Below are 15,473 nucleotides of genomic sequence, written 5' to 3' on the forward strand. Positions count from 1 at the left end.
CTGAGGAGGTGCAATAAAGTGAATGAAACTCATACTCAAAACACCCGATCTATATGAGTGGCAATTGAAATGTTTTTTCCTTTGGAATCACCAATACGTGTAATAGCCATGAATTAATGACTGTATTTGTTGTCTTGTAAATTTTTACTATTTAAAGAGCATTTGCTGCATAAATACTACTGAATTAGCCATCTGCAGACATGTAATTATGGCAGACTTTAAAGCTTATTTAAACAGGGAATATGGAAATCTTTTCATTACACCTGCAAAAGCAGAAAACCACTGTAATCAGGGATTATGCCATGGCTGGAAACCAGATTTCTCATTTCCCTGATATGAAGGGCAAACCTGCGTTTACATACCTTAATTTATTTTTCTCTTCTATACTTCTCATTAATTTTTTTCATCCTTTTAATTAGACTGATTTGTATACTTAAAGACTTCTCTCTGTACATCACACCCATTATGTTTGTGATCCAGTAAATATTATTGTGCATATATTGTAATTTATTACAGCATTGGTTGTCTCAAAGACAAGCCTTTATCCAAGAACTACAATTCCTCATGCTTCCCAAGAACGTGCATGGTCTTGGCCTTGCAAAAAACCTGATTTTTTTTCTGTAAAATGACATTTATTTTAGTATATGGCCCATTTCACAGCCGTTGTTCTGATAACTGTAAAAAACCCTCTCCCAGCTGTTCCATGAGCTCAGTCCAGAGCTCTCATGCCAACAACTAGCAAGCAGGATACAGTTTCCACTCAACTGTCCCTTGCTGGCAGATCTTTCTTGGGTCTGTGCTTATGGTGCTAAATAGGGCAAGAATATTTAGTTACAGAGAAAAAATCTACTGCAATCTCAGAAAGCTATACAAAGTATTAGATTTTGGATTTATTAAATACGACAAAAACTTAGTATTTTATATATTTTTCTTATGAACAGTGGGGTCGGTAACATTTTTTGGATCCAGGAAATATATGATTTTGGTCATGACAGATGAGAACCACTTATGTATGTGTGCAGTATTAGCCAGGAACACGTCTCGAATATACTACAAATATAAAGGAGATTGATTGGGAAAATAGTTAATACACAAAATTCTTCCACTAATATATTACCTAGGCAATAGGGCTTAGAAATTTGGTGATGAGATCATTAACAGGAAAATTACCTCAGCTGGGATTAAAAAGAAGTGTTAATTTTGTGTGTATGCATGCCATTAAAGGTAATAAAGATACAACTTTAGGCATTTCTTTAAAGAATGTATTATGACATAATTAATCTTTTATCTATAGTTAACTCTTATGATAATGACCCATCTGATTTTAGCTATGATGGTAATGATCTCACATCACGTGGTATAGAGTTACTTAAGATGATAAACTTAGGATCAGAACTGAAGATCAAGGTCAAGCCTATTTACTGCATTGGGCACTGGACCCAGAGTGCTACTTCCTTTAAAAATGGTTTTCCTCCTTAGGAATCAGATGTTAAACATGATTTCTAAATAAAAAGCCCTATGAAGCCATCAGAACATCAGCTGTGAGCCATTTGGAAATAATATTATTAATTCACTTCCCTCAAGTCCTTCAAAATAGTAGCACATCTGCTTTGAATTCAAGTATTTCAGACTGAGACATCCTTAAATGACAAATAGTTTCCTCCAAATTATTCACATAAGCATATGTTTCTTTCACTTCAAAAGCAAGTGTAGCATAAATCATTCAAAGAACAACATGCCTACGTTTGTTACTAGCAGCTACATTATTTGAAAGTTAACAAAGTGTATTTCATACCAGTTGCTGCCAGGAAAATACAATTTTAAAATACTGTTATATCAATTTTGTTCAATGTATCATCATTCTTTCAAGTGTACATGCAAGTCCTTGTTCTAAGAAATCACAAAAAGTATTCGTGGATTTTCAAGGAATTTTTACATTTTTGTGGAGTATTCATCATTCATCAGCTCCATAGAGGGTTTGAAAGCTCTATGGCAAAGAGTCTGATGGGGGTTTTGTGGCTTCTTCAGGAATTTCTAGATAAAGTCACTTAATTAATTTCTGTAAAACTCTAGGGAAAATAATGCTTAATTAGAGGACTGCTCTTTAGCAGTGATAAATAGTGACTTGCAACTTCTGAAGAACAGATGCATCCTATTTTTTTCTCTTTTGTTCCACTTCTATGCAGTCATTCTGTACTGTTGAAGCTGCAGAATGGATTCTTCTTACTTACTGGTCTTGTTTACTCCAAAGCAAAGGATAAATCAGGCTCCTAAACTCAGCAGATTTTCACCATGAGAAAAACTGTGAGTGCATGATAATGTTGATGTTCAGCGCTGGCAAATAGATATTTTATTGCAGCCTGATTTCACTCCAACTCAGTCTTTAAACTAGTCAGACTTGTTAGCTCCATTAGTCTTATTTGAGGCTGTTCCAGAACATCAGGCCTCTTATGATTAGCTACTGGCATAAAATTTCTAGCTTTATATATTATCCTAAACACTGTTTTCTATCATAAGTCACAAATATGAAGAAATTATTGTTTATGTAATGCAAGTGAAAAAATTTCATCACAGGTTGTCATGGATTCAGTCATAGACTCATTTTTTTCCCAAGCTGTCGCAGAACACTGTCAGCATTATCAGAAAATCAAGATTAGCATTGTTAGCTTTATTTTATGTCAGTTTTTTCTGTTGACAGAAATTATTTAACTATCAAAAGAATTGTTTCCTTACATGTTTCAGAACAGAAGTGAAAGTGAATGTTTTCTCTGAATGTTGAATTTTGGTCATAACAATATCCTCAAGCAACCTTTACTTGGCTTGATTTCTTTAATAGATCTTTCTCTTTAGGATTCTGAATGCTCCTACATGCAAATTGAAATCTGGTAGATGAATTTGTAACGATCCCCAAGACAGTTTTAAGGGCGGGAATGTGTGTAGGTGAGGGTAGGATGGGGGTTTATAGAGTCAGGTCTTTAGTTGAAGACTGTCTTCAAGTTGATAAGGGCTGCTCCCTACCTTTAAAAAGTACTGTAACAAAAGAGAACTGTAGGGAAATAAAAGATAATGTATCTTGTAACCCGCTGTCCTTCCAGTTCGGCTTCTCCTTTTCCCTTTGTTTATTTGGCAGGCAGTCAAGCCAAGCCAAGCATCAAGACACTTCACAGGGCTGCCAAAATCGGGATTTATTGTTTTAATGAGGCCTGTTCTAAACTGACCTCTCAGAAATGTATTCAAACCTGGAATAATTATCTCCTTGTAGTCCCATTTCCCAACAGGATTCTGTTCATGCAGACTTACCATAACCTCTGTTTGCCATAAGTGATTCAATTAAAGGTGTCCTAATGCCTGTCTCTTATGCAAGATAAATTTCTATCTAGCAGGGAATGAATTTGTCTGGTTTGCCACTGTCACATAACAATGCCTTTGAAATGCCTTTCAGTTGGTTACACCTTATTTAGGTTTGATATCTAGATTACCTTTAGCTTATCAACTGCTGATAACATGCAAATACATACCTTTCAGGCAGACACTCACCTCTGAGTGTACATGATTTTAATACATCACTTTCTGGGATATATATTGGTAGAACAGTTTGCAGCCTGTAGATGAGGATACTAAGGGAAGGCAGTTAATGGTTCTTTAAAAAGGACAGGATGCGTAGCAAACAAAAGTTTGGAACAGCATATTAAAAATAAAGGATCCTTAGATATGATGTGCTGAGTTTTTGGGGACTTAAGACAGTGAAGGATAGGGACATTTGCAGATCTAAGGACACGTAGTGACAGTTTACCAGGGAGTATATTTTCTCCTGGTCTTATTTGACCAGCAGCTCTAATTTTATAATTATAAACCTTCTACCACAATAGTGCTGCGAAATAAAACAGGTAAGATAATATTACTGCATGTGGGTGTCAAAAAGTTTAAAAAATAAGAAGAGAGGAAAGAAGAAGAACTGTTGGAGATGGAAAGGATAAGGAACCCAGAGGAAGAAGGTGCAAACAAGTGTAAATAAATGGTTAGAAATCAGCTCATGCTGTTTTCAGGGAAGAAGAATTTATAATATTTTTATGTCCTACAGTAAATAAACACCCTGTGGAAGTTCCAAAATGTAAATATTGTTATTAGAATACATTTATTTATTTACCAAGGTAATAATATTTTATGTTTTACAAACATGAATGAAAATGAACTCCTAGATGTAAGAAAAGTGCATTCAAAATTGAACAGTATCAGGAGAACGTGAAATTCAGAGAATCCTTGTTCTGGTGTGGTTTTTCTTTGTGGAGAGTATAAGAAGAAACAATTCAAGGATTTATAAAATTGAGTTTTTGGGGATGCTGAAGTCATAGCACATTGTGTTTTAACTGGAATAGACAGAGGCTGCCCATAGCATTTACCTGCAAACAATTCTAATGTGATTCCAAAGAGAAAACCTGCACTCATTTCATGGGGGACAGTGTACTTGCCATCGTGTCCTAATGATTTAATAATTACTTTTCAAAATCTCAAATGTAGGCGCTTAGATGGGAGTCTGCTTGTAAGTACCTGAATAATTGAGCTTGTGTTGCACATTACCCGCAGACAAACTTTTCTTATAAGCTAAAAAATCCTTTTTCGTGACAAGAATAATGCAATAATCTAGTTTTATCCTGCACTGTCCAGTTGTTCTACTATAACCTCCAAAATAGTTTGGAGTTGTGTTAAAATCAAATTTTTAGTGTGATCTGTCATTTCAAAAAGTTTTCAAATTCATTCTGGCCTGGTGGGAATGACATTACCTCCTTATTTGTGATAATGTAGAACAGCATTTGATGGCATTATTTTGATCAGTAATGCTTATGTTCCTAGGTCTGAAAGGGTTCATAAAAGTTAGAGAAGAGGCTCTGTTAGAGTTCAGTGTTACAGTTTCTTTGCTTCACTTTGCTAAGGCTGGTTCTTTTGTTTGGAGCCATTTTACCTCTTTCAGTGGTACTGCCTGAAGTTATTACTTAGGTTTCCTGCTTCAGCGTTACACTTTTCAGGTCACTGCAATGTGTCATAGAAACAAGTCCATTAAGATGAATGATGTGTGTTGTAATTTCATTAGTCTCATCAATAATGTATTGCAGTTTTCTGTTTGGGAGTCTCTTTTTGTTTTGTGTGTGTCAGACTGACTGTGTGAATTATATTTAGAAGATCAAAATAGTTAAAGATGAAGGTAGATACTTAAGCAATTAGACCAGAGACTGGAATTGTTGTTTTAGAGGTGTAGGCTACAAAACCAATTTGTGTTAAGGAATGTTTAAGTAATTGAATTTCACAGTATAAATTAAAGTCTCTTGCTATCATTATGGATGTTGTGGGCACTTAGTGATATCTTGTGCCAGTGAAATGGCTGGGGTTTATTTTTCAGTCCCTGTGTAATCTTTAATGAAAACACTTTTCTGACTTGTAAAGGCTTGGAAGTAATAAACTGGACTGACCAATTTTTTTTTTCATTTGATGAAGCTTGGACGGAGATAAGAAGTAAACTTTTATAAATCGTTTCTCATGAACATGCATAAAGAGAGAAATCATTTTATGCAACAAAGGAGTGGCATGGCTTGCCAAGCAAAGATAAGTAATTGGAAAATATAAGATCCCAGTGAGAACTCCTAGCAGAAAATTCAAAAAAACAGGTGCTGTATAATGTTACTTACTATTATTTGCATACATAAAAACAAAAAGTAGGTTCTGTCATACCATGCAATCAGCTGTGCTGAAGTCATATTACTATAGCAAAAGTTAAGATATTATTTAAACTATTACAGCAAACTGCTTGTCTCTGTCATTCTTCAAACCACTAAGCTTTTCTCATCAGACACTAATTTGCACCACAGTCAGGTGGGCTGGGCTAGGAATAACTGTCTTTTACAGTGGATCACCTGCCTGTGCCTTTACTGTGGAATCACTTGTGATTCCAAAATCACAGCAGTAAATTTAAACTGTATTAACATCCTTATGTGTCAAGGCAAACCATCTTTTTAGCCTGTGTGCCTTGTTTGGAGCACATTTGAAGATGGGGCAGGAGAAGATCTGTTCCTATTCACCACAAATGTCTCAGCAGTCCCCAAAAGTTCCAATGTTCAGGCCATCCACTCTTTTAGAGTCTGATTTCTAGCAGTCTAAGTTACTGTTACTCTGCTGATGGTTATCATCCTCTGATGTTTTTATTAGTTGACATTACCCCAATAAAGGAATAGAGAAATCCTAATATAGATCAGGGAGCCAGTATTATAGGCATTTGGAGTAGAATTCCAGCTCAGTCAAACTCTCCCAGCCACCAGCAACCAGATCTCTCCTAAGAGTAGAAAGTAATGTGATTATTTCTAGCACTGACCTTGCTCTTCAAGGCGTTCGAGAGGTTGTGAACAGGCTTCTTTCTCCCTATGAACTACAGGAACTATAGAGGAGAGTTCTTCAAAAGCCTGGTTCTGCTTGCACTGATCTCAGCAGGAGTCCCTGAACTGATTTCAGGGGGAGCAAAATCAATCCCTGCTTTGAAAAATACAGTATTTTCCATAGCACAGCCTATTCTTAAAAGCCAACCAACCAGGAATTTATCTGGTTCTCAAAATACAGAGTTTTCATTTACTATATCACAGGGACTGCTTTGGGACAGTCCACGGCATAACTTGAGTCACCTTTGAGTGTAAGATGCATCATAGTGTGAGGAACAGCAACATCAGCTCAGAGCTGAGGAACAGCAGTGCGAGCTGAGGAAGTTATTGCCACATCTGCCTGTTAACAGTCCTCCTGATGGAAATTCCTGTCCCTGCTGAGCTGTTCCTGGAAGTGCTTCTAACCTGTTTCAGTCTGAATGATGTAGGTCAGTGATGACCTGTTGTTTAAACTGTGTAAGCTGTCCTGCTGCTGCAGTGTTGGATTCAACCCCTTTCCCTCCTCTGTTTAAAGCTGCAATGTATTGCATTGCAGAACCCTTGAAATGGATGTATTGCTACCAGGGGATGAAAAGCTCGCCTTCCCTATTGCACATTGCTGGGTTTCCTATGTTTTCCCAGCATTGTCTTATGTGAGATGTAAAATTGTCTTATGAGGACAGGAGTTATTTCCTATCTTTGAAAAACACTGCCTCTCATTCAAAACATTTTTTTTTTTGACTGAAAAACATGGCAGAAGATTGTAGGTGTTCTGTGCTGTCATTTATAGGGTTACTTTGTTACCTTTCCCCCTGGCAGACTGGCAGTTAGGTGATTCCTATAATAATAAGCTGCCCTTTTGTGGTCATCTGTCTTGTAGGTACTTGGCAGTTTTATTACTAATTTGGAGTTGCCATTTGGCCTGTTCTGTCACGCAATTAGGTTACTAACAAAGTATGTAAGTTGTCTTGTTTCTTGCTGGTTTCATTCCATGAATCAACTTCTCCCCTGCCCTGAACACCTGCCTTGTATTTAAGGGTAAGGTCCTGCACCAAATCACTGTAGTTTTCCTGTTTCAAATTTCACTCATTTCTGTTTACAGTCAAAGGAGCTCCTGGGTGGAGATTTATGATATTTACATGCTCTTCTAATTAAAATAATGATTACACCTGGTTTTGGATAACATTTATAGCCTGCTTCAAAGAGTCTCATTAAAATCACTGACTAGCTTTGAATTCTGAGCCTTCCACACCTCATACAGATAACATTTCCAAGGGATCAGACAACACTCTTGCATGTGTTTTTCTATAAACCATTAAAAAGTTTTTCAGATATTCTAGGAAAACACAGGTTTTGTTTCACAAGGGTATAGCTGTGTCTGCTGTTTATTTCCTTCCTCGAGTGTGTGACATTAAAGATGGGTTGCTCTTGTTCTGATGCCACAAAGGATTATTGATGAAATAAAGGCTCTGCTGAAGGCAATGAGAGTTTCACCATTGACTTCAGTGTAGCTGGAATTTCACCTCTGAAGTGGGAAATAAATAACAGGAGCAGACAGGAAAAACAACAAGCCCAAACCTGTGCTGAGGGTTCACAGCAATAATCAAACTTTTTTTTTAGAGGGGAATAAATGGAATCCAGCTGAGACGCAAAATCCTTCATGAGGGATGTGATAGGTGCAAGCTCATGCTTTTGAATAAAATCTTGAAAGGTCAAAGAAGAATGTGAGATTTCTTTGATGGATTTAGTGACTGTTTCAATGTATGTACACGTAGTTCAGTGAACAAGGTATAATAAATATGCAGTTCTCTTTCACTTTGCCATGGGTCAGGTTTACTGTGCATAATATGTATCATCCATAAAGTGTGGCTGATACTTGCGGGATTTCTTGATGGCTTCTGATGAACTGTTTTGAGTAAAAAGTTTACCATTCTCTCCACTCTTCTCTTCTAGAAATATTCTTTACAGACTGGATGAAAGGACCAGCCAGTTTTCAGTACTGCTGGAGGCACTGGAGCACTGCAAACTGCATCAGTCAAATGAGACCATTCAAGCAGCCTTGTCAGAGGTGCTGAACAGCATCAATTCAGCTCAGGTTTACTTCAAAGCAGGACTTGATGTGTTTGAGACTACCTTAGCTGGAAAGAAATGAGAGGATTCTCTACATTCTAAGACATTTGTTTACAACTTGCTAAACAAAAGTTCGACTTGGACCAGAATTGCTCTGAGGATGACACATTTCTCAGCTTTTCCTTCAGTTGTCGCTTAAAGGTACCGCGGAGCGTGGTTTTATAAATATAAAACAGTCTTTTGCACTGTTCACAGTATATCTCAAATGTCTATTCCTGAATGTACAAAACATGAGAGGGAATAACACTTAAGATAGGATTTTTTGGAAGGACATCTGCTGTATTTTTATATGTAAAATATGTTTTTATGACTCAGATCTCAATCTTGCGAAGTACCAAGCACATCCTGCAACGCGCTGAAGACCTGGTTCTGAGACACCCCAGGTGTATACCTGGGTGAGTTTTCCATCCCTGCTCTGTCAGAAAAATCTGACTTAAGTATACTCTTGTGTTTCTTAACTTCTTCAGCAAGCTCATCTTCTTCCTTACTCCGTTCATAGTAAGTAGTTGAAGGATGTGGCATTTCCTCAGTTGTCCAGCACCAGAGTAAAAATGCACAAAACACCTTTACCAGTGCAATCCAACATCTTTACTCCTGTGGAACAATAAATACCTCAATTCTGAGAATACAGATAAACTTTGATTATTCCATTTCTGTATGAAAATAAAGAGTTGTTTTCTCTAATGTTTCTTGGAGAGAAAATTTTTGCGATGGTTTCAAATGATTTGAAAAGTTTGAATCAACAGTTACACTTGCACAAGAATACTTTCAGTCTTTATTTTAAATAAAAGAACTGCCTAGTCTTATAAGGCTACAGACCTTATAAGCTTATACATTACCAAAACAGCCCACTTCAAGGTCTCTCTAAATTTCTAGAGAGCTTTAAATGAAAACAAGACCTCCAAGTCCTGGAAACAGTTTTGGGATTCCATCACTCGGACATACCACCCCACTATTCCAGGCCTGCCATATAGCACCTGGATTGTTGTCAAAAAGCACAAGCAAAACATAAATGCTGTAGAACCTGCTGTAGAACCAGGGATTCCACTCTGGAGGCACAAGCTGGTGAAGCATGTTGCAGGGGTAAAACTCAGAGCTGCTTTGCACTGGGGGAACCCTGTACAAAGGCTCTAATGATACCATTGCTTCTTGGCCAAAGTAATCTGTGAATGAAAGGATCAGGAGGTTCAGTGTCCTCTGAGGGGATATACACATTTGAGAACTGCAGGTCTTAATAATGTAAACAATGGAAATAGTTAAGCCCTATTGGGTTTAGAGTTTTACAATCTCAGATGATTCTGGGGTTAGAGCTTAAAAAATTAATTTTATATAGATACTTAGAATTGAAATATAATTTATTTAATGGAAATGTTAAATGTATTGTTACCCATTTTGCCATGGAAATTATTAAAGGAACATTTCAGGTTGCTATAAAAATGGAAAAAGTGTCTGTATTAATGTCTAAAAATTGCCTTCTGGAAAATTTCAAAGTGCACAACTTGATGAAAGACTTTTGAAAGTTCACGTAGCAAGCAATAAGAGTTGTTTACAGGTCTGGGTTTCTCTTTCCAAAGTCATTGGCAAACAGGCCTCTATAAGCAATGACCCACAACTGGGTACGTGTATCTGTGCATTTCTTTGCAAGTTATTATCTTATAATGGGCAAACCCCCCCAGGTCTTACCAGAGGCAGAGCTGGGCAGTTGTACAGCTACCACTGCAGTGGGTATATGTTCAACACCAGTCAGCGTGACTGCATGAACTTAGACATGATTATCTTCTATCTTTCCTTGGCATCTGGTAAGCAAGAGTTAATGATGATTTTTCTGCTACCAATTCTGTTTACTGCAGAGAGAATTTGACTTCTGAAGAGTAACATATTTTATGATGTTTATTCATCCCCTTCTTTGCATACTTTTGATTATTGTAATACTTAAGTGGTTGGAATATCCACCTTTGAGTTGTGTGTTTATTTTTTGATAGAATTTGGGGAGGTCCTGTTCATGCTGCATTTGAATGATATTTGTAAGAATGACTGTTCTTCTAACAGTTCATGTAGTCAAATATTTTCCTTCATGTTGACTCACTGTGGAGCCAAAGCCTGTGGTCTTAAAAGATATAGTGTCAGGTACCATTAGGAGAACAAAAATAGAGATTAACACCTTCTTTGTCAGGTAAATTTAACAACTGCTTCCTCATCCTTAAAATTTATGTTTCACCAAACCCACGTCTAATGTAACCAAAGTGTACTCATGCAAAATCAGTGAAATCTGCTGGGAGGAGTATCCCTCATGTATAATTTCTCAACCATGTAATTCCTCACTAAAACATTTATCTTGTTTTCTTACAATGTCGTTCTATAACAACTTTTAAAATAGCAGACTTCAAAGTACCCCACCAAGAAAGCACTGCTGTTGTAAATGCCTTTCTATTCTAGAGACATTCCGATGTTCTTGTTGGTGAGATTAATCAGATGAGCTATTTAGGGACTTAAATGCATTGATTTCAATGTCATCTCACACATGTATATATCTTTTGTAGGCTTTTTTTTCAGTGTTCAGATCTTACATATAAGTGAGTGCTCAGTGATAATATTTGTACCATTATAGCTTTGGAAGAAGCACTTTTGAGCCATATCCTTCCATTGATTTTTAAATCCTACCTATTGACTTCAAAGAATTTATGGCAAGTTAAGGTCCTAAATACTGTGTGTGTTTCTAGCATAGAGTTTTTGCCCAGCCAGCTGTGGAACATCAGCTAAAGGGAGGTGTTAGTAAATCATAGCACCTTATCCAGATTGACTTCATTCCTATGTTGTATTGAAATAAATAAAGGAGTGCCCTTAAAGGCAGAATTATCTCTGCAAATTGCCTGAATGATGCTAAAAATTTATTACCTTTTCAGAAACATCAATTGCCAGAGACAGTATAACAAATACATTGATTGCTAGTTAATCTAGAGTCATGCTTGCAATGACCAGAAAATCCCTGCAGCTTCCAATATTTGTATGTTGAGACAGTTGATAATAAAAAGCTAATAAGATTTTATTAGTGCATATTTTAAAGAGTCCATAAAGAAGCTAAAGTACAATCAACTCAGATGAATAAAAAGTACATGAGGGCTGGATTTTGAGTACTAACCTTAAAAAAGGCAGTGAATTGTTTTTATCATGCACGAAAAACTGTACCTGAGTGAATAGGAGAGCACACAATTGCCTTATATCTTAAAAACATTGTATAAACCTTAATTTACTTGCAGTGATATGATACACCTACATAAACATAAATGTAAATAATAACTACATGAGAAAATTAGCAAACACTTTGCACTGCTTCACTTACCTTTTAGGAAAGTATTTCAGTCTAGAGATGTGAAAAAAGACACTGCAGCTGACCTCAGTTCTTGCAACAGCAGGTGGGGAAAGGTTAAATCTCAGATATCACAGGAGGAACCACTGGAGGTCACCTAGTCCAACCTCCCTGCTCAAGCAGGGTCACCTAAAGACAGCTACCGAGGAGGGACTATGTTCAGATTGCTTTTGAACATCTTCCAAGGATGGAGATTCCACAACCTCTTGGGGCAATCTGTGCATGGTCACCCTCAGAGAGAGTGTTTTATCTTTCTGTAGATACAGTTCCTCCAAATCTCTTCCTATATTTCTTAGTTGTTAAATTATTGTAATTAGTTTAATTGCAAGCATTCAGAAGATAACCAGCATTTCATTTAGTGAAAACTCTTGGCAAAGGTCTCTAGGATTTCACAGTTGATATGTTAGAAAGTTGGTATGAGATTTGTCCTTCAAGATGTGGAGTTTACTTTTAAGATCTAGAAACTAATATCTTTCTTTTGAGCTCTTTGTGTACAGTCCCTGTCCCCATTTACAGGATTTCTGTATAACTTAGGATACTGATGGAGAGCAAAGGACACATTAGAAAATGCAGGGAGGAAAATTACCCGTCAGCACATGCGTAACTATGTGCTATGAATGCTTCTACTTTAACCAAACTTTGGGAGCTCAGTGCAATTCTATGGTTTGTGTTATGCAGAAAGGCAGGCAGGATAATGGTATGGGTCATTCTGGCTTTAAAAGTTATTAAATGCTATAAACATTGTTGTGTCTGGGCCTCTGTTCTCAAGGGAGCAGTTAAGATTTTCCTCAAAAGCCTTGTGCTGGAAGCTGTTATCTGTGTCACTCAGAAGTGGGTACCTCTGACATTACGGTACGTTATTGTTCCTATCTCAGGAAACAAGCGCAGTATGGAAGATGTTCTTTCCCTTTGGCACTCAGTAACATTTCAGCAGTATTCTGCCAATACCAGAAAGGTGAGTGATAGAAACAAATCTCATTTTAAGATGCTTGGGACCCAAATTTGGAAAACAGCACTATAAATCTTCAAAATGTAATGAGGTGTCTTCCTTTGGAGCTCTGAATTTAACAAATTTGAGATAGAGTCATGGGTAGCACAAATAAATATCTCAGAAATATAAAATACACATGTAGTTACTAATAAACACTATAATAATGATAATTACTTGGATACCAATGCAGAGATAGTTTTGGGTGGCTTTAACCATCTGTCTGTCTGTTCTCCCTCTGCTACCATCTTCTCCAAAATTAAACTCCCCCTTAATTTTCCAGCTACTAAGTTAATCCCCCTCTTTTCTCACTCTTGATCTCAGTCATGCTTTTTGTTCCCCATTTGATTCTGAACTCACCTCCCTTAAGTTTAAATTCTTGTTCCTGCTACAGCTGACCATAATAAAGAGCTAAAAGTGTTGGAAAAGTCGTGCTCAGATCCAAATGGATAAGAAGACATCACTTGTTAAATTCTAAGTGTTCTCTTCTGAGTCTGTGCAAACAGCAGGTTTTCAATTATAACTTCACTGAATGGAAGCAGATTTTCTTGGGGCCCACAAAGTATTTCTTCCTGTCATCTTTCCCTCTCATGTCTGGACCAGGAAATTCCCTCAAAAATAGCAGTGTAGGCAGGTGATAATCTGGAAAGTTTTGAAATAAACTTTTTGAAGTTGGATGAATAAGAAATTATAGACAAACTTAATCAGAGTTGGTACTACCTACTCCCTGTCTACAAAATACAACAAGCAGTATGTAAGCATGTAATTTTTCTGACCTTGTACATGCCATTCAGCACTTTTCATTACATGATGGCTTCATACAAAAGTTATGTGTGTAATTATACTGTATTACAGTGTTTTAAATTATTAAGAATGATAAAGACTCAAGCCATAAGCCCAAACCTGTACTTGAAAATGCACACTTGAGCCCAGGAAGTGCCTAAGAATAATGAATACTTATCTGGGAAGCAAAGGCTTTAAGAATATCTAAATTAGACTGTATGTTTACTAAAACGATGGTGCTATCAAGCCTAACTTTGTTTTTTCCTAATTTTAATCCCATTGCTCCTGGTTATTTCTACAGTTGCTCGTACACACTTGTCACAACTGGAGAAAATGTACACCTACACAGATTTGCTCAATTATATTCCCCCTCAGGCTTATTGACTTGGTCTTTTTTTTTCAGCAGGGTAGACTTTATTGTAATTGCTTATCAGGGTACTGTTCCACATGAGCGAGGTCAGCAGAATTTGGACACTATTTCTGGAATTTCCAAAAAGATTTGGTATCAGAATATTGTTTATTTGTGTTGAATCTATTTTCTTTAATCTCTCAACATAGATTATTACAAGCAAGAATATATATGTTATTTTTAAAATGGACAGGAGTCTCTTGGTCAATGTTAAGTAAACCCACAGGGCAAGATATAAATGTGTAGGTACAAGTAATATAATCTAGAATAAACTTAATAACTATTATAAATGTTGGCACAGATTAATGCACAAGTATATTTTACAGATTGGAATTAATACAAAGGCTTAATTTAAGAAGTGTAATCAGAACAGAGGCGTGGAACAACAGTTTGGCTATGTAAATGTAGTATGTGCTTACTCGCCTGCCTAATGCATTTGGTTAAAATAGATTAGGATAGTGTTTAAGCTACTTCTCTCTGATTTATTTTCCAGCAAGCCTTTGAAAATGAAGTCTTGGTCTTTATTTTTCCTTTAAAAGTGTGCTGCCTTTAGTGTTTACGGAAAGCCTATTGTGTTGGGGCAGTGTAATGCCATCTTGTCTGATCATTCCTGGAACATTTAATAGAATTGAGTGGTATTTCAAAGTACAGTCTTTGGAGGAAGGTCCTTCACTGACCAGTTACTGTATATGATGTTATCTGCTTGAGTGGCTGCCTTTACCATGCCATGCTGTGGGTGTGCAATGTGAGGCTTTGAGGCACTAATTTTTTTTTTACAGTAGCATTGCAGAGTTTTGCTAATTTTCCCCTGTTTGAGGCTGTTTCCTCCTGAGCATCCTGGTGATACAGCAATATAATACCAAGTGCTCTTAGCACCTGCTACAAGCTCTTCCTACAGGGGGCATTTTATGGGTTTTTCTGAGCAATAATAAGTGCATTTCCACTCTTTTTAATTAGTGTCTCTTGGAGCCCCACTCGGCTTTTATGTAGCACAGTCTTAATACTGACCCCAAGGTAGATGAAGAGGTCTGACTGATGTGTTGACTTGCTAACAAAACTTGCTACAAAAACTGCTGGTTGCCCCCTATCCTTGAAAAAAAAAAAAAAAAAAGGCAAATATAATACTTGGTAAGGGCTTCCCAAGCATTTGGTGTTTTCAGTCTGTACACTGAGGATTCTCAAAAAGTTTTGGATACTGGTTTGGTTTTTTTTCCATGCAGTTTCATTTCATGTTCTCAACAGCTAAAACATGTTGTAGTCTGTGAATCCACTAGAGGGGAAATAAGGAGATCCTTAATATTTCATACTTAGAGCAAATAAGATGACTGAAAATTCTCTGTGTTTTCCATTTGCAGTTTATAGAAGTTAATATGCAATGTACTCTTATCACATATA

The 15,473-nt window shown here is 36.8% G+C and overlaps 1 protein-coding gene across 11 annotated transcripts in view; it reads left to right on the top strand.

Moving 5' to 3' along the window:
- Positions 1 to 9,215, top strand: part of NAALADL2 (N-acetylated alpha-linked acidic dipeptidase like 2) — a 466,113-nt gene extending 456,898 nt beyond the window's left edge. For all 11 annotated transcript variants that reach the window (XM_051781725.1, XM_051781724.1, XM_051781723.1 and 8 more), the window contains one exon: positions 8,355 to 9,215. In XM_051781725.1, the coding sequence (XP_051637685.1) occupies positions 8,355 to 8,553 (199 nt within the window). In that variant the 3' untranslated portion in view covers positions 8,554 to 9,215. The remainder of the gene's footprint in view (positions 1 to 8,354) is intronic.
- Positions 9,216 to 15,473: the final 6,258 nt, after the last annotated feature.

The sequence above is a fragment of the Manacus candei genome, unplaced genomic scaffold, assembly GCF_025592945.1.
Source record: "Manacus candei isolate 608988 ecotype Guabito, Panama unplaced genomic scaffold, ASM2559294v1 h1tg000015l, whole genome shotgun sequence".
Lineage (NCBI taxonomy): Eukaryota > Metazoa > Chordata > Aves > Passeriformes > Pipridae > Manacus > Manacus candei.